Source organism: Capricornis sumatraensis, chromosome 20 (genome assembly GCF_032405125.1).
Source record: "Capricornis sumatraensis isolate serow.1 chromosome 20, serow.2, whole genome shotgun sequence".
Classification (NCBI taxonomy): domain Eukaryota; kingdom Metazoa; phylum Chordata; class Mammalia; order Artiodactyla; family Bovidae; genus Capricornis; species Capricornis sumatraensis.
The window spans coordinates 7,751,566-7,776,463 of NC_091088.1; the positions used below are offsets into that span (position 1 = coordinate 7,751,566).

At 44.6% G+C, this 24,898-nt stretch overlaps 1 protein-coding gene across 1 annotated transcript in view; it reads right to left on the reverse strand.

The window, feature by feature from the left end:
* The window catches only part of GLG1 (golgi glycoprotein 1), a 119,948-nt gene that overhangs the window by 9,829 nt on the left and 85,221 nt on the right, over positions 1 to 24,898 (reverse strand). The window contains exons 7-20 of the mRNA XM_068991775.1: positions 23,907 to 24,090; positions 20,889 to 21,103; positions 18,533 to 18,654; positions 16,957 to 17,058; positions 15,019 to 15,172; positions 13,944 to 14,081; positions 11,730 to 11,816; positions 10,429 to 10,491; positions 9,568 to 9,681; positions 8,623 to 8,711; positions 7,001 to 7,118; positions 5,334 to 5,426; positions 2,881 to 3,018; positions 593 to 716 (exon numbers count right to left, since the gene is read on the reverse strand). Coding sequence (XP_068847876.1) covers positions 593 to 716; positions 2,881 to 3,018; positions 5,334 to 5,426; positions 7,001 to 7,118; positions 8,623 to 8,711; positions 9,568 to 9,681; positions 10,429 to 10,491; positions 11,730 to 11,816; positions 13,944 to 14,081; positions 15,019 to 15,172; positions 16,957 to 17,058; positions 18,533 to 18,654; positions 20,889 to 21,103; positions 23,907 to 24,090 — 1,741 coding nt within the window. The remainder of the gene's footprint in view (positions 1 to 592; positions 717 to 2,880; positions 3,019 to 5,333; positions 5,427 to 7,000; positions 7,119 to 8,622; positions 8,712 to 9,567; positions 9,682 to 10,428; positions 10,492 to 11,729; positions 11,817 to 13,943; positions 14,082 to 15,018; positions 15,173 to 16,956; positions 17,059 to 18,532; positions 18,655 to 20,888; positions 21,104 to 23,906; positions 24,091 to 24,898) is intronic.

Genomic DNA, 24,898 nt, shown 5'->3' on the forward strand with positions numbered 1-24,898 from the left:
CAAGAGTGAGAGTGAGGAGCCTAACCACTAGGCTGCCAGGCAGCTCCTTCATGACGCTATTTTAAATCCTCAACATAACGTGGTGGAAGGGCAGATGTGGAGAATCCTACTCCCCAGCAGCTCTGCAGGGGACCAACATTCTAAGCAGTCCTCACAAAAATCATGCAGACATCAGTACCCTTCCCCATAATATATATATTCAAAAACACTGAACATCCAACTCAATTTGACCATTAAGTTACAAGGTCTTGCAACTTCGAGATTAAACATCTCTGTTCTGAAACAGGTCACCCATGCATTCTCCTGCCACATGCACGAAGTTTTATTCAACCTCCAGGCTCTTTCAAAGAACTCTAGCCCTAATTCGTTCTGGATGCCCTGTAACGGCGGGTTGCCTGTGTTTTCAGCTTCCCCTTCCCCATGACTCTGTGTTCCTCTGGACACTCTCCAGGGAAGAAGTCATTTTGCTTATTACATCCAGACTCTTAGCAGCCACAGGCGCCACAGCACCTTCAGTTTAATCAGGCAAGCATATGCCCACTGTGCGCCTCTCAAGCTCCACCCTGTGGGACCAGGGAAGCCAAAGTGGTACCTGTGTTCTGGGTGATCTGGCGCTTGGTTATCATCTGCTTGCATTTGGGATCCATCAATTCACTGTTTTTATTTTGCTTCAAACACTGCAACATAGTTTTAGAATCTGCTTCTGGACAGAATCTCTGCAAAAAAACAAAGTTTTATAAAAGTAGTTAAATGTGGCAGTTAACACCATATTTATCACTCTTACATCTTCTAGGGAGCTTACGACAGAACCTAAAGGTATCACTTGGGACAAAAGAAACAGCAAGCCTGAATAAGCACCCAGCCTTCAGATCCCTTTTATCTATTCTCTACTATACTTCTCACATTTCTTTCTACTTCCTGTTTCTTATTTTGCATAGGACTGATTCTCTATTTACATGGCTATGCTACATTACATGGCATCACATGAGCTTACTTACATATTGTTGACGTATGAACGTAACATTGGGCTACGTGACCATGTAGCCCTCAAACCGTATCTACCCAACTCCAATGGGAAACTCAGGAATGACCCACCAAACAATGTGAGCAGGGATGTGAGGAAATAACCTTTCTGGTTCATTCTCCTAACAAATCCTGTGGAGCCAGTTCTTGTACACTTGCTAGTGTCCTCGAAGTCAGAGATTCACTCTGACTAGTGATAAACTCATCTCTATCCGCTAATCCACCGTCTGTTAATTATAGTCTACTGGTCTTAATATAGGGATGCGGGTTGGTGATTGATTTTTATAAAAGGCATAAAAATTCTTAGAAAGATCTCTCAAACACAACCTATTTCCATTTTTACAGAGGGCTCAATTCTTCCAGACTCAACTAAAGAGACTTCTTACTTTCACAGTTTTCTTTAGAGTTTGTTGACAGGGTGAGAAGTATCGCTTATTTTAAAGGGAAGTTGAAACAAGGGGTTAGCACTTTGATCTCTTTGTACGCATGCACAGATCCAGGAATGACATCTCGTCACCCCGATGCAGGGGACGTTCTCTGGAGACGCAAAAGAACCAAGAGAACTTGTAGACCAAAACAGCCATCGATGGCAGTAGACAGACGGCAGTGGACAGGACATCTGATGGTGGCTTTTTCAGTAGGCCTCCACCAACCACCTCAAAACTCACCACATATTCAGCGGGCCTCGATGTTCTTGTGTCTCAGGTCAAAGTGAGGTCAGTGGTTCTCAAACTGGAGCTGCCTTGGAACCCGTGGGTGCTTGTGAAAACAGAGGCCACCACTTGCAGAGACTGACTCAGGTCAGGTGGGGCCTGAGAGTCTAGGCTCCCAGGTGGTGCTGGCGCTGCAGGTCTAGGGGCCAGAGTTCGAGAACCATGGCCTTAGCTCTACAGCACAGGCTGACGCTGAAAGACTGTGTGCCTGCACTGTGCAGGGCAAGGCGCTCGTGCTGCTGTCTCTGTGGCCCTGGCCCTGGAGCCCTCACCTGTATCGTCTGCTTGCAGACTTGCGTGAGCGTGTAGTCTCTGTGGCCCTGGCCCTAGAGCCCTCACCTTTATCATCTGCTTGCAGACGCGCGTGAGCGTGTAGTCTCTGTGGCCCTGGCCCTAGAGCCCTCACCTGTATCGTCTGCTTGCAGACGCGCCTGAGTGTGTAGTCTCTGTGGCCCTGGCCCTGGAGCCCTCACCTGTATCATTTGCTTGCAGACTCGCATGAGCGTGTAGTCTCTGTGGCCCTGGCCCTAGAGCCCTCACCTGTATCGTCTTGCTTGCAGACTCGCGTGAGCGGGTAGTCTCTGTGGCCCTGGCCCTGGAGCCCTCACCTGTATCGTCTGCTTGCAGACGCGTGTGAGTGTGTAGTCTCTGTGGCCCTGGCCCTGGAGCCCTCACCTGTATCATTTGCTTGCAGACGCGCCTGAGTGTGTAGTCTCTGTGGCCCTGGCCCTGGAGCCCTCACCTGTATCATCTGCTTGCAGACGCGTGTGAGCGTGTAGTCTCTGTGGCCCTGGCCCTGGAGCCCTCACCTGTATCATCTGCTTGCAGACGCGCCTGAGTGTGTAGTCTCTGTGGCCCTGGCCCTGGAGCCCTCACCTGTATCATCTGCTTGCAGACGCGCCTGAGTGTGTAGTCTCTGTGGCCCTGGCCCTAGAGCCCTCACCTTTATCATCTGCTTGCAGACGCGCCTGAGTGTGTAGTCTCTGTGGCCCTGGCCCTAGAGCCCTCACCTGTATTGTCTGCTTGCAGACTCGCGTGAGCGTGTAGTCTCTGTGGCCCTGGCCCTAGAGCCCTCACCTGTATCGTCTGCTTGCAGACGCGTGTGAGCGTGTAGTCTCTGTGGCCCTGGCCCTAGAGCCCTCACCTTTATCATCTGCTTGCAGACTCGCATGAGCGTGTAGTCTAGTTCCGGGTCCATCATCTCCGTCTCCTGCAGCTTAAACACTTTCTGGTGGCAACGAGGGCTCAGCTGCTTCTTGTTTTCTTTTAGACATTCAATAATCTAAGGCATAAGAATTATGGACAAGTTAAGGGGTGGATCAGGGATCGATAATCCACGTTTCCTGACTAATGCATTCAGTTCTTAGTGCATCCCTCATTTTTCTATCCGGGCATCTTCCATTCCTAATTCCTAGGTAACAGGAATCGGGATTTCCTCACAAAGGAGAATTAGATTTATGGATCCTCAACCTCAGGGATAGAGGCAAACCAAATGTATAAAAATGATGGATGACGAGCAGGCTGCACTGGAAGTCTGTGGGGAAGGAAACCCTCTCAAGATTCCTGGTTTCTTCTCCCTTCCAGGGTTGTTTCTTGTAAGATTTCTTTTGGAGCATACATCAGGCTCTCTGCCTTTCCCTGCAGCAATAACCCTGACTCAACAGTAGGCACAAGCCAGGAAGTTCAGCTCAACTCATCATTTATCATATGGGAATAGAGCATTAGATGCCAGGTATGAACCAGACCCAACCCTTGCCCCTGAAGGGTGAGGGTTAAGGATGCTGGCAGAGACTCCAAGTCAAGGACTGGCGCCACCAGAAGACGCACAGAGCAAGGAAGCTTTCAGTCGAGAGCCTCGGGAGAGACAGCAGGTCTGTCAACACCTTGACTTCAGGGATCAGGCCTCGAGACTGTGAAAGAATAAATTTGGTCTAAGCCTGGTTTGTGGAAATCTGGCAGCTCTACAAAACTAACATTCAGATGTAAGATTGACAGTGGACCTCTCATCAGAAGCTGCAGGGCTTTCTTTGGTGGGCCAGAGGTTAAGACTCTACACTACCCGTGAGGGGGTGCAGGCTCAATCCCCGGTCAAGAAACTAAGATCCCAAAGGCTGTGTGCATGGCACGGCTTAAAAAACAAAATCAAACAAAACAAGAAACAAAACTATGCATAAAAGAGTATGGAGTGAAATTAAGTACTGTAAGACAAAAAAAAATCCATCAACCTAGCATTCTATATCCAGCAAACCTGTTTTTCAAAAACGAAGACAGAAAAAAAAAAAAATGAAGACAGACTTTCTCACACAAGCAAAAACTGAGGCAATTCATTATCCATACAGCTTTCAAAAAAAAAGTTAAAAAAAGAAGTTCTTCAGGCAGAAGGGAAAACATACATAGGTCAAAACCTTGGATCTACATAAAGAAAGGAAGAGCATTAGAAAAGGAAAAAAAATGAAGGAAAAAAATAAAATTTTTCTTATTTGTAGCTGATTTAACTGATAACAGCCTAGTAACAATGTACTGGGGGATCATGGCATGTGCATTAAAAAATGAATAATGTCAAAAGGGATGGGTAGAAGGAACTGTAAGTGCTCTCTATTAAAATACATACATTGGGGAAAAAAAAAGAAAAGAAATGACAAAATCCAACTGGTGGTCTCTCTGAAGAGCAGAATGGAAAGCCTAAAATGATAAATTACGAATCTGGGAAACAGAACTGAAGAACTACCTGAGTGTAGTATACAGAGAGAAAGAAAGGAAAAATGTGGAAGAGAAATGGACATGGAGGACAGATTCAGATGTTCCAAATGTCTAAGAGGAGTTCCAGGAGGAAGGATAAGGGAATTTTTGAAAGAACAATGTCTGAGAATTTCCTTGAACTGAAGAACAACATGAATTCTGAGACTGAGGCAACAGGGATAATAAAAACAAAACCCAGATCTGACTACAGCACAGTGAAATTACAGATCATTAAAGACACAGAGAAAACTCAGAGGTAGATTAACCACACAGAGCTGAGAATCAGACTGACACTGGTCTTTGCATCGCCCACAGCAGACACTGGAAGACAACGAGGCCATCATCTCTGAGGCTGAAGCACTGTGGCAATGCCACGAGCCACAAGAGGTAGGTCCGACATCAGAAGAACACTGAAACAAAAGCACTTTACTGCATCTCATTCCTGGTGATTCTGGCTAGGGCCCTGTTCTGTGAATTAGAGGGGAAAACAAAAAAACCTCCCACGGTGGTTCTTATGTGACCTCCAGTTAAGAACTTCTGTGTAACGGGATCAAACCAGAGAAAAACGAATTTTGGAGGTGCAGAGTGTTGGGAAAGCTACGGACAGGAGGAGGCGTTGGAAGGATCCCTGGGAGTTCACTAGGCAGGCAAGGTGGGGGAGGACAGGGTAACCAGAGAGAAGGAAGAGAACGAATCGGTGGCAAAGAGGAACGAAGGTGAGCAAAAGTACTCTGCTTGAGGTGGCTTAAGAAGGGATGATCAGGCAGGACAGGACGGGACCTATCCTACCGCAGAAAATTATTAAAAAGATACCTTCATACTACTTTCACCATCAAAAAATAAAACCCCAAAAGTTACCTGCGCGTTGCCATACTGCACAGTGGAACAGTGGCTCCTGATGTCACCTTTGCAGGCTTCATACAGATCTGGTTCCAGGCGGATGTCCTCTGTCTGTATGAGAGAGCCAGCGTGGGAAAGTGAGCTTACTCTGCGCTGGTGAGGTCAACTGCCCTACCCATTTGTCGACCTGACCTCGTCTGGTGCCCGTAACTGCTATCCAGTTAAGCGGCAGCAGGGGCCACTGCGATAATGGGAGGAGGGCTGAGTCTCAGTCTGGCCACTACCTAGCTTCACGGCCTTGGACTTTCTTTGCAAAATGAAATGCTGCCATTCTGCTCTGACCCCTTCACAGGACTGCTGTGAGATGAAATAAGGTAGTATGATGTGGAAACCACTTGGAAAGCTAAAATCATATGGAAGTAGGATTCTACTTTTATTCTTATTATTTTACTGAAAGAGCCACGTTCACATCTAGGGACCCAAAGTTTCTATTATAAAAGGATGCGTAGGCCAGTTCCACTTAAAACATAATTATCACTGAATTACTACCTCTACATGTGGAAACCTGGTCATGCAACTTTGGGGATATTAGTATTCTCTGGTGTTCATTACTACTTTCTGCTTAGAATGAGTCTTCTCAAGAAGACTCTTGAGGGTCTCTTGGACTGCAAGGAGATCAAACCAGTCAATCCTAAAGGAAATCAGTCCTGAAAGATAATCAGTCCTGAATATTCACTGGAAGGACTGATGCTGAAGCTGACACTCCAGTACTTTGGCCACCTGATGCGAAGAACTGACTCACTGGAAAAGACCCTGACGCTGGGAAAGACTGAAGGCAGGAGGAGAAGGGGACAACAGAGGATGAGATGGTTGGATGGCATCACTGACTCAATGGACATGAGTTTGAGCAAGCTCCGGGAGTTGGTGATGGACAGGGAGACCTGAAGTGCTGCAGTCCACAGGGTCGCAAAGAGTCAGACACGACTGAGCGACTGAACTGAGGTGAGATAAATACGATTCAAAATACAAAACATAAAATTAATACATATTTTTAGCTGTCTTAACATGGCTTGGGCCTCACCTCAAAAGTAAAGTGGAAGGTGTCCTCTCACAGTGTACACTGGGCGCCTTCCCAACACCCACCTTGATCATACGTAAGCTCATCAGTGAGTGCCCCCTGACGGGGCACGGGGCACAGATCTCAAACTACACAATCCAATTGGAGAGGAGGGCCTCTGTTTCATGTGGGGTCAGTTTTCTCGTTTCTGTTTCCTGCTGGAGACCAGTATTGGAGCAGGGGGGCCGGGTGTTGCAGGCAGCCACTGTGCAGCCATGAGGGAAACCAGCCTTAATGACGACGCTGGTGCCCAAGGACAGCAGAGCGCGAAGGGAGAGACCTCGACCCTTGAGGACATTACTGATGCAATGACCGGCATCACACCCTCACAGCTTGTCTTACTTACAGCTGGGCTTCCAGTTACATGTGGTAAAAAATACTTAATCATGTTAAAAAAAAAAAATTGGGAAATGAGAAGCTGTCCTCTGGTAAAACTTTAGCACACAGCTCGAAGTCTTAACCATCACGCTTGTGACTAGAATCTTCCCATTTGCCCTCGCCCTTCACCCAGCTCTCTAAACCCTGCCCTGTGGTTCCTGGGACCAGAGGCTGTGCTCCCAGGCATTACCATCTCCAGCTCCTCCACCCGTAGCTGCTTGCGGCACTTCAGGGACACCCTGTGTTCCTTGACTTCCTGGAGAGTGTCGTTGCGCACGGTGGTGCTCAGGCAGATCACCACGTCCACCCTGCGTGGAAAGAAGAGGCCTGAACTGGGCTGGAGCCACAGAGAAGCAGACAGCTGAGACCTGGGCTGGGGCAGGGGCCACACCAGCCCTCCAGTGCCCATGTACCCCTTTACCATGTTCTGAATGCCTTTCCTGTTAAGTCTCACTGTGTTTTCAGAGCGCTCAATGCAGCAATTTGACTGTACACGTCACAAACACTGGGCCCCAGCCCGAATGCCGACAACATGCCTGGCTGGTGGGGAGGCCACAGAGGGGACGTGTGTGCAAGGACAGTTTACCACTTGTCAAATACATGTGACCAGAGGGGAATGCTACTCCACTCTCAACTCTGGACAGTGTCTTTGCTACACTGTGAAAATATACTCTGAAAAGGATAGAAACCTAAGCAAAAATGGGAACCTGGTTTATCTGAGGGGAAATGCGTTCTGGAAGTTCACTTCTGCGAAGAGCAGCATAGAAGAACTTGGGAAGCCATGCTATCCAAGCTCATCGTTCTCCTCATTAGGACCTGGTTCCTAGATGAATGAAGTGTTGGTTTCTTTACTACTCTCTCACTCAGTGAAGGCCTGTGTGGCTTCCCTGAGAGATGACGTAATGGGATGGTGCCCGAGGACATCAGCTAACCTCCTCTCCACACTGCAACCTGCTCACCTAAGTACACAAAGCTGTATCTGCTTCATCAGTTAGGCGGTCTGCACGGGGAAATGAAACAATGCTCCTTTAGGCCACAGTCTCCCCACTTCAGAACTACCACCAGGTGTGGCTCTCGGCTGCCACAGAGAGGCTCTGTCTAGGCAGCCCGGGTCCCGGCCGTAACACCAAAGGGGGTGTGCAGGGGGTCACCCTCCCAGACGGTGGCCGGCTGTAACACCAAGGGGGTGTGCAGGAAGTCTCCCTCCCAGACGGGGTCTGGCCGTACCACCAAAGGGGTATGGAGGAGGTTACCCTCCCAGACGGGGCTCGGCCGTAACACCAAGGGGGTGTGCAGGAGGTCACCCTCCCAGATGGGGCTCGGCTGTAACACCAAGGGGGTGTGCAGGAGGCCGCCCTCCCAGATGGGGCTCGGCTGTAACACCAAGGGGGTGTGCAGGAGGTCACCCTCCCAGACGGGGCTCGGCTGTAACACCAAGGGGGTGTGCAGGAGGCCGCCCTCCCAGACGGTGGCTCAGCCATAACACCAAGGGGGTGTGCAGGAGGTCGCCCTCCCAGACGGGGCTCGGCCATAACACCAAGGGGGTGTGCAGGAGGCCACCCTCCCAGACGGGGCTCGGCCGTAACACCAAGGGGGTGTGCAGGAGGCCGCCCTCCCAGACGGGGCTCGGCCGTAACACCAAGGGGGTGTGCAGGAGGCCGCCCTCCCAGACGGGGCTCGGCTGTAACACCAAGGGGGTGTGCAGGAGGCCGCCCTCCCAGACGGTGGCTGGCTGCCTGACATCTCAGCTATTCATCCAGCAGCCAAGAGGGGCCAGAGCGAGGCAGAACGAATCAGTTAAAAGCTACATACTTCTTCTTTATGTTGGGGCAAAGTTTCAACACGTCCTCCTTGCAGGCCATCTTAAACTTGTAAGAGAACCGAAAATCCTTCATCTGCACCTGAACAAGAGGATGGAAAAGAAAATCAGCAGCTCTGTGGCAAGGCCTCACCCGCAGTGCCGGGCGTAACTGCGCTCACATGCTGTCTGCAGCAGCCTGCCTCCTGGCCGGCACAGCCCTGTCTCCCTCAGGCTCCCTGGTTGCGGAGCTCTCCAGGGCACGCTCCCAAGAAGCACGATCTTCTGATCTTCCGCTCCCAGGCACGCCGGCTTCCAGCCACACACAGGCGGGGCCTCTCCCCCGAGGTCTCCTCGCCGCGTGCTGCCTCACTTCCTCGACGCTTCCATTCAAACACCTCCTTCTCGAGCCCTCTTTCTCCATCACCCTGCAGGCCTTACGCTGCTTTATTTTTCTTCACAAACTCAGCTGAAACTATGTGCTTATATGTAAATGGGTTTTTGCGTTTCTCTCACCAGAATGCACCCAGATGGCCGAGGGCAGGGTGTGTCTATTCTTCCCTGTCTTCCAGTGCCCGCAGTCCAGAGGCCCTGAGAAGCACTCGAGGAAGCAGTCAGGGAGGCTAGTGCCCCAAGAAGAAGTCGTTTTACAAAGATGACTAGATCTCATCCTCCTGGCAAGGAAGTGCTTGCTTTATTAGAAACACTTCACTTAGGCCTGGGGTAACTACGAAGACTATGGTTTAATCTTCTTATTCAAATACCAGACCTGGGTAGCATGATTTAAAAGAAAGAAAGGCTTAGCTCCTAGTGTACTGATACCCATCTGAGCTGCTGCACTAAACAGGTATTTGGAAAAAATGATTTTTCACTGAAGAGGTGCTCTGATGTCCTGAAAGAGGAATAGGTTCAACAGCCTAATCACTGGAGACAAGAAGGACGTGCCGGGCACTACTGACCAGCTGGAAGTGGGTGACTCCAACGGCGCACTTCTCGTTCATATCCTTCTGGTGTTTGTTCTGAATCAGACACTCCATCAGGTCCCCAGAGTCTATCTGGTTATCTGCCACATCCTGGGGAAGGCAGCGCACGCTTAACACTTCATCTGTAACCATTCTCGAACACACCCCGCACCCCAGCCCAGGCAGAAATGCAAACGCGACTGATTCTAGAGCCATTACAAATAAGGCACACCAGAAATTATGTGCAAACAAGCCTGAGAAGTGAGGGACCAATGCTCAGTGAGAGGAGATTTACAGAGCCAGTTGCTTGCACGAAGCTCCAATAAATACGTGTGCTATGCAGTTCTTTTAACTCCTCTCCTTATATGGAGCGGGTGGCAGGCTTGGGGGTAACATCTAACATCGTCTCCTGGTTGTCAAGACTCCTATGGATCCTGAGTATGCTTCACTCCCACAACTTAGGGAGCTCAGTGGGTCATAAAGTAACAGAATTCCCTCAACAGCAGGTAGGAGACAGCTGAAAGGGGAGAGACACCCCACTGTTAACAAATCTTGGTGGTGTGTATTGAAGGCAACTCAGTCCTGCCAAGGGGGTTCCCCCTTCTCCTTCCCTTACAAAGGGCATCTTGCAAGGGCTTCTAACCACCTCTCTGGCCGTCCACGAGGGGTCAGCAAACAGGGTTTCCCAGGGTGGCGGACTCCTCCTGACTCCTCCTGACGTTGTTTACATTTTCAACTTTAACTTGTTAAAGTTGGTTATCACTCAGGAATAATGTGGGCATTGTAAGTCCAATGCACGTGGGGGCCAGAGCCCTAGTGAAATTGGTTCTAACCCATGCTCCTCCAGACGTCACTTACGTGGCAGAAGTTCTGAATGATGGGCTCACAGGCTCTCATCAGCAAGGCTTCTATTTGAATATCCTGTAGAAAATTAAAACACGAGTAATTCTGCTTTAGAAAGGGCCAGGAGTCGGGGAAGGAGCTGTTTCTTTCTCTGCGTCAGTGTCATCTGATGGGTAAATAACCCATTAAGTGCGCTTGGGAGCTTTCCCAGCATTTCAGTGAGCGCCTCAGCGTGAACAGAGGTGCTACGCTCCTCCTCTAATGTTCCTTCACAGCACTGTGGAAGGCGAGTTTTCCAGAGGCAGATTCCCCTTGCGCTTGAACAAGAGGGAAGGCAGGATTAAGAGCAGTGGGGAGAAAAAAAATTTACAAATAATACTAGAGTATGTAAAGCCTTTGGAGTTTCTCCCCAGAGCCAAGTAGTTCAGAATGAAAACAGGAGTAACTGACATCTATCACCCTGCCATCAGACCAGATGACAAACCGCTGCCTTTTGGGAACACACACTAACCGCCTTCTAGGGCAGTAACTGCTGTGCAGCACCAGCTGCTGAAATAACATTGTCCTTTAAAGAGCTGCACACCCCAGAATGTCCTCATTAGCCCACAAGGAGGATGGGAATAAGACAGAAGCTGACAGGAGATAAAAGAAGGCAGCACACTTCTGAAAAATAGAAGTGAAAAAAAAAAGACCCTGAGAAATATAATTTTATATATTTTATATATTGCCCATTTTGACAACTTAAATAGTTCTAAAAGGCTAATGATAAAACAGCCCTGATGTCTGGCCCTACAAAACAACTTAAGCATTTTTAACTGCCTCCCCTTCAATGATAATCTCTGTATTTTGAAACAGTATGCCTATGCTTAGAAGCTTTTTTAAATCTCACTTTTTATATTTTAGTGGGTTTTAGGATGGAACAAAGAAAAACACATGTAATCAGTCTTCCACGTTTAACTGCAAATTCCAGGCTTTTATTTCAGTGAACACATATTACCAAATGATCTAATTGAAAGAGCTAAAGGATAACAGAATAGGAGTGCTTGGGCTATCCTTGAATGTGACTAATACTGGTCTAGTCACTGTGTTAATTCCGATTTATGAAGCAGATCAAAGGGCTAAATGCTGGAGAAACGAGGAAAGGGGTTCAGGAAGCATCACAATACTCTTTTTGATAAAGCAAGCAGGCAATCTGACAAGGTTGCTTTTGTTCTACAGAGAAGCTGCTCTCTCAAGAGTCTAGAAACAGCAGAACTAAGAAGGAAAGAAAGGCTGCTGGCAGGGCACTTTCCTTCCACTAGCTGCAAACTGCGTACCTCAGATTCTAACTCAGTGAGGTTGCCGACTATGTCTCTGCACTCCACAGCTAAGTCATCGAGATGATCCTGGAGGCACTCAAGCTCCTGCGAAGAAAAGACAAGCTCTTAGCATGTTAATTATACCAACGATCAAAGAGAGATGAGATAACAGTGTCCACTTCCTTTACAGAGGTCTCCTCTTTTTAAAATGACTTCACTGAACAAAATGCTAAAGCTTTACTTGATTCCCCCAATTGGGATTGTTGAAAAGATAATGAATGATTTGACGTATCAGGGTGGTTAAGAGGGTCAAAGAAATACAGCAACCATGCCAATCCTTCAGAAGGCCAAACTGGTAAGGCCACAAAGAGTCAACGTTCAGGTGTTCTCAGAGTCTGAAGATCTTATAGGCCTTCATTCCATTCCGTCAACACCCTGCTAATCTGTACTTTCATGATAATCACTGGACAAAATATACAGTGCAAGAGATGGCGTATTTTAAGACTCCTCATGGGCAAAGCAGCCTGGGGGCACAGGGTCTAAAACACAGTAGAGAATGAATAAGTCCTGCAAATCAAACCTGGGACTCTAGCCCTTGCCCGCATAAAAGGATCCTCTGAGGGCACCTGCACAACAGGTGAGCACTGGAGCTTGAGTAACGAAACGCTGTCTTACTTGGGGGCTGAGCTGGAGCTACCTTGCAACACCAGTCCATTATTACACCTAGAGGTTTTACGTTTTACATTTAGCTTACTTTCCCAAAGCACACGAACAGCTATTTCTCAGCAAAGGGCTCTGTTAAAGGATTAAGTTTAACTTCCTGACTATTCTGCAAGAATCTGTTTTGGAATCAGAATGGAAGGGGAGGAGAAGGACTGCAGGAATTATATAAGAGTCAGAAAGGGAGTGAAGGGGTGGGGGACCCTAAAGGAAAATGCATAAAACTTTTGGGAGGAGATAAATGGCTAAAGGGAAAATTCCATTTGTAAACTCATTTCCTAAGTTTAACTCAATAGTGATGGGCTGTAAAGCTTTCTCACTGTTACTTTACAGAGAGTATGAAAGGAAACTGTTTCGTGGGATTCCATATGACCACATCCCTTGTTTCATGAGACAGAGGCAGCAGAAAGCTAAATTATATGGCATTTTCTAACAATAAACTCGACAGAACTACAGCAGGCCCAGGAAACAGACGGCCAAAAATGATATTCCCAGGCCAACAGATCTGAGTAGGCGTTATGTTGCTTTAAAAAACTGTCCAGTTCCTGCATATGTGACTTTTTACTAGTTTAATCCCAGAGGGTGTTTTGGAACTGTTCATGCCTCGTTCTAGTATTAACAGGGCTTTAAACTAGCAGCTGCTTCGTACTGCTGGGTTCCTTCACCTAGAGATGAAAGATAAGCCATCTTCCCACTTATTGTGCTGGATGCAGTAACATATCTTACATATCTTCTTTTTTTCTTAACTAAGCACAAGATCCGAACAAGCCACTTAGAGCACGTACGTGATTCTTGGGACTAGTCCTCTTCTACACTTTCCTGAAGAGGTTATATAATAAAATGTAACAAGTGCCTGGCTAGGGTTATGAGCTCTGAGCAAGAAAGTCAATACACTTCATTTCTCTGAACATCAGTTGTATCAATTACTAAGTGGAAAATATAATTCCATTCCTACATCTCTTTTAGATCTGTGGTAGGGCAAGCACATACACTATTCATGCATATCAGTATTTACATATCAGTGTAAATATTTATACCCTGCCTTCCCTCAAAAGGACTTGACATACCTTATAAAAGAAAAAAAAAAAGCAAGATAAAATAAATTAAAAATGAGTTTAAAAAAAAAAGGGAAACTTTAAGGAAAGTGGAATGAAGCCAGTAGCAAGTCAGTACACAAAATGCCTACAACAAAATCTTATACGCTTACTAAAGGAAGGCTATATTTTTGGCTCAAGGCTTTTCAAGAGGCAACACAAGGAGAGAAAACTATCAGTTATAAAATGTAATAACTGTAACATTAAACCAAACTAGCTGCTTAGGAGAAGTACAATTACAGAGACCAAAGGGAACATTGTCCTCAGGATTTCTTATAGAGAGAACAATGAATACCATAACAAATCCCTCTGTGAAGTCCGTGGAGATGGATTTCACGGTGCCTAGCCCACGTAAATGCTCGTCGGGACCAGCATTACTGTTGTCACCACAGGATAAACAGGTCGCTTTGCCACCTACCTGTCCCGTCTCTGTTTTCTCACTGCACCATTTCCCCAGATCGATCAGGCACTTGTCTTGGAGGGCAGGGTCCAACTTAACATCCATGGCACGCTGGTGGAGGATCCTCTGGACTTCAGCCCGGCATTCCCGTGAGAGCTATATGAGAAATAAGCAAAATACTAACCGAACGACACGAGATATAGAAAAATCTATCATCAGAAAACTGATATATCTTTACAGTTATTTGAACCAAACTCTGTATCTCATCTCTTCCAGAAGAAAAATTAAATGTTCTAGGAGGCTTCTGAACACCTTTACCTCTTGGAATGCGATGAAACATTCAGCATTTTCTAAAATATTGTATGAAACACTATCCTTTTCTCAGAGGATCCTGATAAATGTGAGCTAGGACCAAGTCACTACGCTGTACACATGAAACATATAATACTGTAAGTCAAATGTCGATTAGAATGTGAACGGGATCTGTCTGGATAAGGTGGGGAGTTTTTTTGTTTAGCTAAACTAATGTGCCACGACTCTGTGAACGTGGAGTAGAATGCTGGCCCTGATTTAAGAGAGTGAACAGTATGGGACCGGCAGGCAGCAAATGCTGCCAAGCATACGCAAATTTCCCAACAAGAGGCAGCACTCGGGGCAGAGGAATACCAGGAGTGGGGGAGGAGGCTGCAGCACCCCAGTGCACCTGGGGGAGGCCTCATCAGCACAGGCATTACGGGTCCTTCCGCCAAGCGCAGACGCCTAACAGCCCTTTACGTCTTGGCTAAGAGCTTCTAATGGGTCTTTAAAATTAGGGTGGCAGAATCTGTCTACTTGTCTATTTAGATTTTGGTAACATAAAGAAAAACCGGAAATGTCCTCTCACTTTGTTAAAAACATAAAATCAGATGGGAAGAAGGTGGTAGAACAACTCTATGTACAGTCACTGAATGAAGAACCTTCAAGTAATGAAGTAACCCTCTTCGCCAGATACACTAACAGTTGTCTTAGGATGAACAAGAATCACAACAGTTTGTAGCAAATGATTTAAACAAACGACCGACAGGAAGAAATGAAGTCAGTATCGAGTGCATACCCTCCTGCCCTGCTCCTCAGTGCGGTAGGCATGGCGGTATAAGCAGGAGAACACAGCTCCGGGAGGCATAAGTTCACTGGTTTCATTCCAACCGTGGGTGTGGCAAAGTCGCGATGCATCTCCCTGGCATTTGCGGTACAAGACAGGGTCCAGCCTGTAAGGTTAAGAGTTCAGAGACAGTCTTTCTATGCCTTTCCTCCCAATGACTTGCTAAGGGGTTTCGCAAGGTGCTTGTCTGCATACCGGTTGACAATCATTTCCAGGGTACTGGAGAAAGCAGGTAAGCACAAGTGTATTTCTGAATTCTGTTCTTTGAGAACACACAGTAGTCAATCTGGAGAAGTTTAACCCTTAAAACAGAAGATTTAAGTTCTGCCTCAAAGATGGTATCTTGCAGCGTAAGGCACACGACATTACAATAACAGACTCGGCATTCACATGCCCTGGTTGAACGGAGACAACGAGGGTTGTAGCGATCACCAGGCACTTTGCAACTTTTCCTTAACACTTTTTTCCAAGTGTGAGTATAATTCAATCCTACCTGCTATACTAGATTCATCAAGATCAGAAAAGGACAAGATAAATAATCTACTCAAGTTCCTTTCCAGCAGTTTCCTATGCGAGGTAAGGCAGTCACATTTTTAGTGTACCTGTACATGCTTACCAATTTAAAAACCTTTTCTGACAGTTAATTCTGACTCTGGAGACAGTGCGTTAGGTGATGAGCCAGATGCATCTCCAAATCAGACCAGTGGATATTTCATTCTGTCTACATGGTAATGTCAAATTTGAGGGAGGGCTACTTAATGGGAGGAAAAAGGCTAATATTTAATAAGCAGCTTTAAAGACTGTGAAGCACAGGGTGGGAGGTGGGAGGGATGTTCCAGAGGGAGGGGACATACAAACACCTATGGCTGATTCACGTTGATATAATGGCAGAAACCAACACAATATTATAAAGCAATTATCTTCCAATTAAAAGTATAAAGATTGTGAAGCATCTTTTGATCATGGCCGAAGGAATCACAGAAGAGAAAAAACCAAAAGACATTAGAAACCAAAACCCAAAGACATAATTTTTTAAGGTAATAGACTCAGTTAGCTCTTTGCTATTTCAGTTTAGACAGCATGAGTAAGCATGAGGAAATTCCCACCCCACTTTCTGAAGTCTTTTCAGGAGCTAACTTGAGGAAACAAAAACACACTGAGTCTTCAAATAATCTCTTTTCAGTAAAGTATGGGGGTAAAACATATATTAATCACCAGGAAAAAAAAAAATGACCAAAGCACAGCGGCTAAAAGCAACTGAATCAGGAAGCAGCTCAACTTGAGGGGCAGGAAGAGCAGCCTGGTCCAGAGGCGGGAAGGGAAAACAAGGTGTGGAAAGAGTGAGGGGCCGCAGCCAGCTCAACCGTCATTCTGACTGTGAGCCTTTTAGCTCATCGGCCTCCCTCCCCACTTCTCTGGTTAACAGGATGGGAAGACAATCAAGTTGTCATAAGAGCTTCTTAAGATAGGATACATTTAATGACTCTGAATCAGTCACAGAAACAAAGTAAAATCCCATACCCAAGACAAATCAATAAAAATTAAAGATCACTACTCTCTTCTCAGAGATGTATTCAAAGATGCTTCTGCTGCCCCACAGGTGCCCAAGTTCTTTCCAGATGGATGTCTGTGATATCAGAAACACCTGGCCCTGCCTGCCAACGTAGTAATTCATGGGGACACGGGGACAGACCTGCAGGGGCTGTCTCTCCCTCTAGATACTGTTCTGAAAGCAAGAAAGAGGTTTTTCTGGAGATCAGAGTGCCAGCTATCCCACAACTTAACAAAAACAAATTACTAGTGATCATTTGAAAAAATAAATGTGAAGGACAGTGACTATCCAGGAGAACAGGCAGAGGCTTACACTTCTTATGGCTTCAGAATACTCACTTCCAATCTCGGGAGATGAAATACTGTAGCTCTAAGAGACGGTGTTCACAATCTTCCACCATTTTCTCTGTGTATAAATGTTCCATCAGGCACGAGAGGATCCTGGGCAGAAAACAGGGGTGAAATTATAACAAGGGACAGTTCTGGCTCAGAACTCTCATACCAGTACTTCCGTGTCTGCAGAAAAAGCCATTCGGCTATTTTCCTAGGCAATCAGGAACTTACTTTCCCAAGAATCACTCAAATTAACTCAACCTACCCGTGACTCTGCCTTCTATCAACTTCAGAGCCACTTAGCACTGAGGACTCAGCTTATACAAGATCTGTGTGCAGCTGCTTTATAATTAGCTGTTTATTATGAGAAACTTCCAACCCATACAAGAGTAGAGAATCATATAATATCCATCTTCCCCTCCCATAGCTTTATCAATCTAAGGCCAAGTTTGTTTTAACCCTCTACCCCCTTAGATGATATTTTGAAGTAAATCCCAGATACCCTATCATTTCATTTGTAAATACTTCAGCATGTTTCTCTATAATATGGAAACATAATAACTTTATCCATCAAAGAAATTAATTTAAAAATCCTTAACATAATGAAATATCCTGTCAGCTTTCAAAATTTTTCCAATTGTCTCATGCCTTTTCATGTCTGTTCAAATCAGGACCCAGAAAAGGTCTACATCCTGCATTTAACTGATAGTATCTTAAATCTATTTTATCTGTAGGTATTCCCCCCACCCCCCTGCCTCCTTAACAGTTGGCCGAGTTGTTTTCCTATTGGTAAATAGTCAGTCTTCACAGTGTCTGTCTACTTCCTCCAACCTCCTTCCTTAAGGAAGAAGACCTTTCTCTAACCTCTTACCCCAGCATGAACAGCTGGAGGGTATGCATAACAGAACGGTGAGAAACGTGGACTGCATTTGTTTTACACAGTTGGGCACTGCTGGCTGCAGGCTATAAAGATTTTTGCAGAATGGGAAACCTGTTCTTTCCTGCAACCTGGTTTTAACAGCTATTTGTATATCATATAGGATAAAATCAATACGTGAGACTCCAGTGATTTATCATAGCATTTTACAGCTTTCCTAGATCTTGGATATAACTTCAGAGTTCACTGTGTCCACAATGAACCCTTCCAACCACCACATTTTGTGTTTTATTTCAAGTATAATTAATTACTCTCCAATAATTGTCAAGAAGCCAACGTATATGAGTCAATATACAAATAGAATGGAAAGTATACAGCCAAACAAAGCATGTATCATTTTATCCTGAGACTTTCTTTTTTATTTGGCCATTAAGCAGAACGATTCAGTGACCTAATGTCTAAGACTGTGCATTCGCAGTCACTGTCAACAGACATCACGACAAAGCCAGGACTAGGTTCTCTACCTCACAGATGAGGCAGAGCCCAGGTCTCAATTCCAACACTAGTCTTAACAAAAGCTGGTATGTGTTCCTGTTTCATGAAATTTCAGTTGTTGAACCATCCGAAAGTCATTTGAGGCTATGTTCCCCATGTTGCGCTGCCAGATACAATATGTGGATAAATACCACAAACAAGATAACCTACATTGGGTCTCCGGATCTTATGTGTTTGCAGGCTGTCTGTATTACAGATTCACAAGCTTCATTCAAAGCTCTATCAATGCGGTAATCTGCACCAGGGTCAGTCTCCTGAATCAGTGTTTGAAGCTGGATTGAAAAAAAAAAAAAAAAGAAGGAAGAAAGAAAGTCACTTAACATCTAGGGTGAGCAGTGTTGTATCTTTAATCAGTTCTCAGTATGGGATATCACAATGTACTGTTAACAAAGTACTACGGTTGTCACTGGCCAAGCTCAACAGCTCTGGTCAAATATGTTGCAACTGGTTCCTCTACTTTGCAGGATTATAACTCGTTGTAGGGATAGCTTGCCCACCTGTATGAACCATCCCTGGATATTTGCAGAACAGAAGAACCTCACAATATAAAAGCTGCCTCTTTCCTCACATCTATGAATCAAATTATTATAAATTTGATATTCAGTGCCAAGCCAGACCTGAGTGGAGAAGAGTCAATAGAAGATATTTCCAATAAGAGATCTGATTTGGTCTTAAAAATCTAGAATTTGAATTTTGCTGCAAAGACACTGGCATAAAACAAGTATACTCTGGTTCATTAAAAGGAGATGTGAGATTTCAGTTGTAAGAAATATCAATTATAGAAAATAAGAATATAATATTACTTGTAATTTCCTATTTTTTCTCAACTTTTTTAATATACCTAAGAGATAAACCAGAGCTTGTCTATCATAGTATACAGAAAAATATTTGTCATTATGCAGCTGAAAATGAAATTTATTCTTTAACATTTACTTCTGCTTCCAACCTTTGTCATAAAATAAAGTGAAAGCATGAGAAGATGTGCCTCAGATTCTTTTTTTTTCTTGTCTTTGAGGAGAAAGCAGCTGGGGCACAGAAGAAAAAGCTCTAAATTAAGGAGGAGAAAACCTGAGTTCTATTAATGGTCTGGCACTGCCAGATATTAGCTCTGAGAACAAAGGCAAGCTGATTAACCTCTAAATTCCAGATTTTTTAACTGTGGAGGATTATAACAAAGAATAATATATAGAAGGTTGTGTAAGCTGCAAAGCTTTTTACAGATTAAAAATAATCATTATTACTACAGATGGGCAGCAGATGGTGTTTTGGGGTGGAAATCTTAAATAACACGAAGCAAATTTGAAAACTACAATCCTTCTGCTTGGGGTTCCCTTTGTTCCAAGTTAAAGAATTGGAGACCATTTTGTGTCATGGATTTAGCCTCTGTAGGAGCCTTCTCTGAGCCTCATACATTTTACCTACAAGCTCACAGCGGTTCATACAAAAGCACTGACCCCATCACATATTTGATCAGAGAACAAAGATCAAAAGAAAATGAAAAAAAGAAAAATCCCAAATCTGTCTACTCTCAAAGAAGTCAACAGACAAGATGAGAGAAATAGGAAAAATTTCCAATTTCCTGGGATGGAAATTATTTATACCAATTCTTTGTGGCAATTTGAAGAAGCCACAAAATGCAGTGGTTAGTCAGTAGGAAGATTATTACTACTGTCAAACGACTACCAATTTTATTTATGATGTTTGCGGATGAAGACCAAAATATTTACATCTTTTTTTGAGAGACTGTTATTAAGCATCATGCAAGTCTAAAAATTTCTCTAAGAACTGTATCAATTAAATATCCATGATTGACAGGCCAACTCTGAACATTCTCCATGCACGCACCAGACTGCAGGTTCTAAAAGATGACAGTGAGTGCCCGACAGAACAGGAGGTTAACAGCTCAAGGGGTCACCACCACACCAGAATCCAGTGACAGCAGCGCGGGACGTTAACTAAGGGCGTGAATGGTTACGTGATTATACATCTATTCCTTCCCTGACTTCCAAAAAATGATCTGTCTAGAGGACAAATAGCAGTCTCTTTGGTCGAGGAGAGACTGGGCCCAGATTTGTTCAGTCATAGCTGAAAAGAATTTAAGTTCATGTTCACAGGGTATTTGGAAGAGTATATACTCATTAATAATTATGCTGAAGCTTCACAGTTTGTTAACAGATCACTAAATCAAAGCCACCAAGCAGAAAACAAAGAAAATTAATGGTCAACCACAGACAAGTGTGGAAGTCTATTGTATCAAGAAAGAAAACTCTGAGAAACAAACTACTGCAGAACATGCCTCCATCTGGCTGAGGACAGATAATGAAGTAGACAACTGAGAACACTTTCTCCTTCCAGATCATCTATCTTCAGTTTTTGCCTAGTTCTTAATACCTAAAGTTCACTGTGATGACACAGAGGATCCAGATAAATACGCTCAGGAAGAGGAAGTTCCTCAGCAGATAAAATGTTTTAACATCAAAAATGGCAGGAGAAAATGGGTCCTTACCGCTTGCTGGCAGTTCATCCCAAGGTTCCCTTTCTCCCCCCGCACCACCTTCATCAGGCAGTGCAGGGTCCGCCCTTTCCGATGCAGCCCAGAGCAGTGGTGCTCGATCTCCCCTCGGCAGCTCAGGATGATCTCGGGGCTCAGAGAGAAATCTTCCATCAGCATGCGGCGGTAGTCCAGCATCTCCCCCTGGCACTCGCTGCTCACCTGCCGCCCTGTGCGGAGGCAAGGCACAGCACCGCGGGCATCGGGGTCAGATGCTGCCACCCATGGGAAGCACAAGTCTACCCCTCGACTCCAATATATGACTGAAACGCTGAGAATTCAGCAAAAGCTTTATCAGCATAAAACTCCAAAGACTAGGGCTTACCTTGTCAGTGTTGTCTTACACAGATTTATACTACTGAACTAAGAATGCATCTGTTTTGCCAACAGAAGTCTTGTCAGTATAAGATAACTACTAGGGTGAAAATGAAAGCCAGGAAAATCCCTGGCTTAGAGCCTCTAAGCTTGCGGAAAAAACTTCAGACACTCACTATGGCTCCCCAACTCTTCCTTGAGTTGTCAATGGCATCTGCGAAAACTTATTAAAAAACAGCAACAACGTGACTGCGGCATGCTGCCATGCTGCGCTCGGTCGTGGCTGACTCTGCAGCCCCATGGACGGTGGCCCGCCAGGCTCCTCTGTCTGTGGGCTTCTCCAGCCAAGAACACTGGAGCGGATTGGCATTTCCTTCTCCAGGGGATCTTCCTGACCCAAGGATCAAATCTGCATCTCCTGCATCTCCTGCACTGTAGGTGAATTATTTACCACCAACGTATAAATGACACGTAACAAACTACACTTTTAAAACATGTAACTGGGTAAGTCTGACATACATATGCATCAGTGGAACCATCGACATAATCAAGATACTGAACATACATCCATCAACTCCAGAAGTTTCCTCACGTTCCTTTAGAATCCCTCCCCTTCCTCTCTACCACTCACCTCATGCCCAGTCAACCACTGCTTTGCTTTCTATGACTACAGACTGGTTTACTAGTTTGCAGTTTTTAGAACCTCATGTAAATAAGGTTCATATAAAGGTTCATATAGATGGAATCACATGCTATGTATGAACTCCTTTTTGGGGTCTGACTTCAGACTTTTTGAGTTTCAACCATGAATCAATAGTGTGTTCCATTTTACCGCCAAGTAATATCATCCTATTATGTGGTTATACTACAATTTGTTTAAAATTCTTTAAACCATTTATGGACCCTTTGGGTTATTTCCAGTGTTGGGCTATTACAAATAAGCTGTTATGAGCATTCATGCACGAAAGTTCATATGGACATGTGCTTTCCCATCTCTTGGGTAAACATCTAGGAGTTACATGGCTGGGTCATAATGTAGATGTACACAGAACTTTTTAAGAAACTGGCAAGCTACCTTCCAAAGTGGCTGTACCATTTAAATTCCCATCAGCAGTGCAGTTCCAGTCCTTTCACACCCTTGCCAACACTCAATGTGGTCAGACTTTTTAGTGTTAACAGGATTACTGGAGTGGGCAGCCATTCCCTTTTCCAGGGGAATCTTCCTGACCCAGGGATCAAACCTGAGTCTCCTGCACTGCAGGTCGATTCTTCACTGTCTGAGCCACCAGGGACTCCCAACAATCTATATAACTTCTATGAATTATCTGCTCATAGCCTATGGCGTGTACTTGTTGAGTCTTTTTGTGTTTCCTGTTAATTTGCAGTTTAAGAAGATTATCCTTTTTTTTTTTTAAATACCAAATTAGATGTCATACTGTTTTATGATATGCCTTTACTAGTCAACAATCTCCACCTTTACATTTCAGGAAAATTTCATCAAATCCCCAGACCATAATCAAAATTCTCCAAATTGCCTTCAAAATGTCCTTTGTTTGGTAGTCAGTCCAAGACCATGCACACTCTCTGGTTGCTATTCTACTGGCTTTTAAGTTTAAGAGATTATAACTGCCCAGATACAAAAAAAAAAAAAAAAAAAAAAAATCACCACAAACTTCTGAGCTTTAACAACTGATCTTTTCCCACCTAACTTTTAATCACTAGTCAATTGTCCCGGCATGATTAATTAAGCCGCTAGGAACTTCATTTTTAATAGCCTATAGTCCACATTAAGAAATATTCCTTTTTTGAAAAATTTTTTGGCTATGCCAAAACATGCAGCATGTAGGAGCAGACCCTCACCCCTGCAACAGCAGCATGGAGTCTCAGCCACTGGACCTCCAGGAAGGGCCCAAGAGATCCTCCTTCTTAAGGACCCTGACCTTACAGCAGCACGGAGTCTCAGCCACCAGGCCTCCAGGAAGGGCCCAAGAGATGCTCTTTCTTAAGGACCCTGACCTTTAAACATCCTTCTTGATTCCTTTTGTCAAGGATTCACTTTTGGACTGAACAGACTCTGAGTCTGACCTCAGGAGATAATCCTTTCTTCCTTTTCTGTTTAATTTCTTCATAAACACTGTTAGACTAATAATAGTACTTATCACTTACCATATGCTAAGTGCTATGTCAAATATGTTCAGTTCTCCTAAGAACGCCTCAACACAGGTAATGTATTTTTGTTTTATAGATAGAAAAGTGAGATTTAGAGAGATTAAGAAACATAAACAATGGTCACCCAGCCAGTTAGTTTGCTGAAAGAGTCATAATTTGATGTCTCTCTGACCCAAAGCTAATGTGCTAAATCATTATACTTCCCTGACTCTCCTAAAACTGCTGTGCAACAAGCATTTTAAAAATTAAAATTTGATTTTGAGAAATAAAACTTAAAAAAAAAAAAGCTGGGACGTAAAGAAAAACAGAATTTAAGGCCATTAAGAAGAAAGGCCTTTAACAAGATTGAGGGCCTCCAAGCACTCAGCCTAGAGTTCTGCTTCCATAGAAAGACTCCTGAGTCACAGGGACAGGTATACTCAAAAGAGCTAACACAGGAGGAAAGATCCAAAAAGGAGTGGAAAAAGATAAAAAGAAATGAACTCTCACCTCTATGCACAGCTGACTCCAGACACATCAGAAGGTAGGAGAGCCTGGCTTCCCGGGACCGGGGAAGGTTTTCCACGTTGCACCGGTATTTCTTCAAGTCACTCTTACAGGATTTGGCCAGTGAATAACTGACTTTATAATCCTGGGCAATCAGCTTCTGGCGGGTTGTTAGTGCTTCTCGACACTGAGGAGAGAGTGCAGCAGGAGAGCTGTGAGACTGCTCACACGGTCCAGCCGCTCACATGTGTGCCTCTGAGACAAGCAGAGGCTCATGGCCAGGCACAATAAGCAACTGCAGTTGTTAGCAAGATGTCTGTGTTTGAGTTTGGTTAAAATGAGCACAGGTGTGCTGAAACAGAGTGGCAAGACGGAGCGATGTATGAGTGGGCAACTCTGGAATTCTATGGTGAGCTGCGGATTGTTGCGGCAATAGCAACTGTCCAAACACATAAATATTTGGTAGATTCTCATACATCAACTTGACAATGTATTCTTTTCCCTTCAACAAATACAGTAAATTTCACCAGAATGAAAGTGGCAACTGACATAACACTCTGGAAGTTTGACTCTGTACTTTTTAAACATAATTATTCAACAGTAAATGATTTAAGGAACTGAAATAAAAAATAGTTCTGCAGCTGCACAGGAAAGTAAATGACAAGACACCAAGGCCCCAAATAATTACTTTTAAAAATCATAAGAGTCTTGGATGCATTGAGGGACAGAGGACTTACAGTAATGAGAATGCTTAATGAGGCAGCTGCTGAGAAATTCAGTCGCTAATTGCCTATAAAGCACACTGGTTTGGTTAGTCGAAACTTCTTGAGTACATAGGGATGGGTTCAGTGTAACTTTGATTAAAATTCTTTGATTTTACTCCCCAAATTGATTCCCCATTGACTTCCCTAAGTCCAGATATCACGAGAAGCTTCACTTTTTTCGTTTACATTTAATATGCTTTGGTTTCCTACTAAAGGCCCAGTATTTTATCT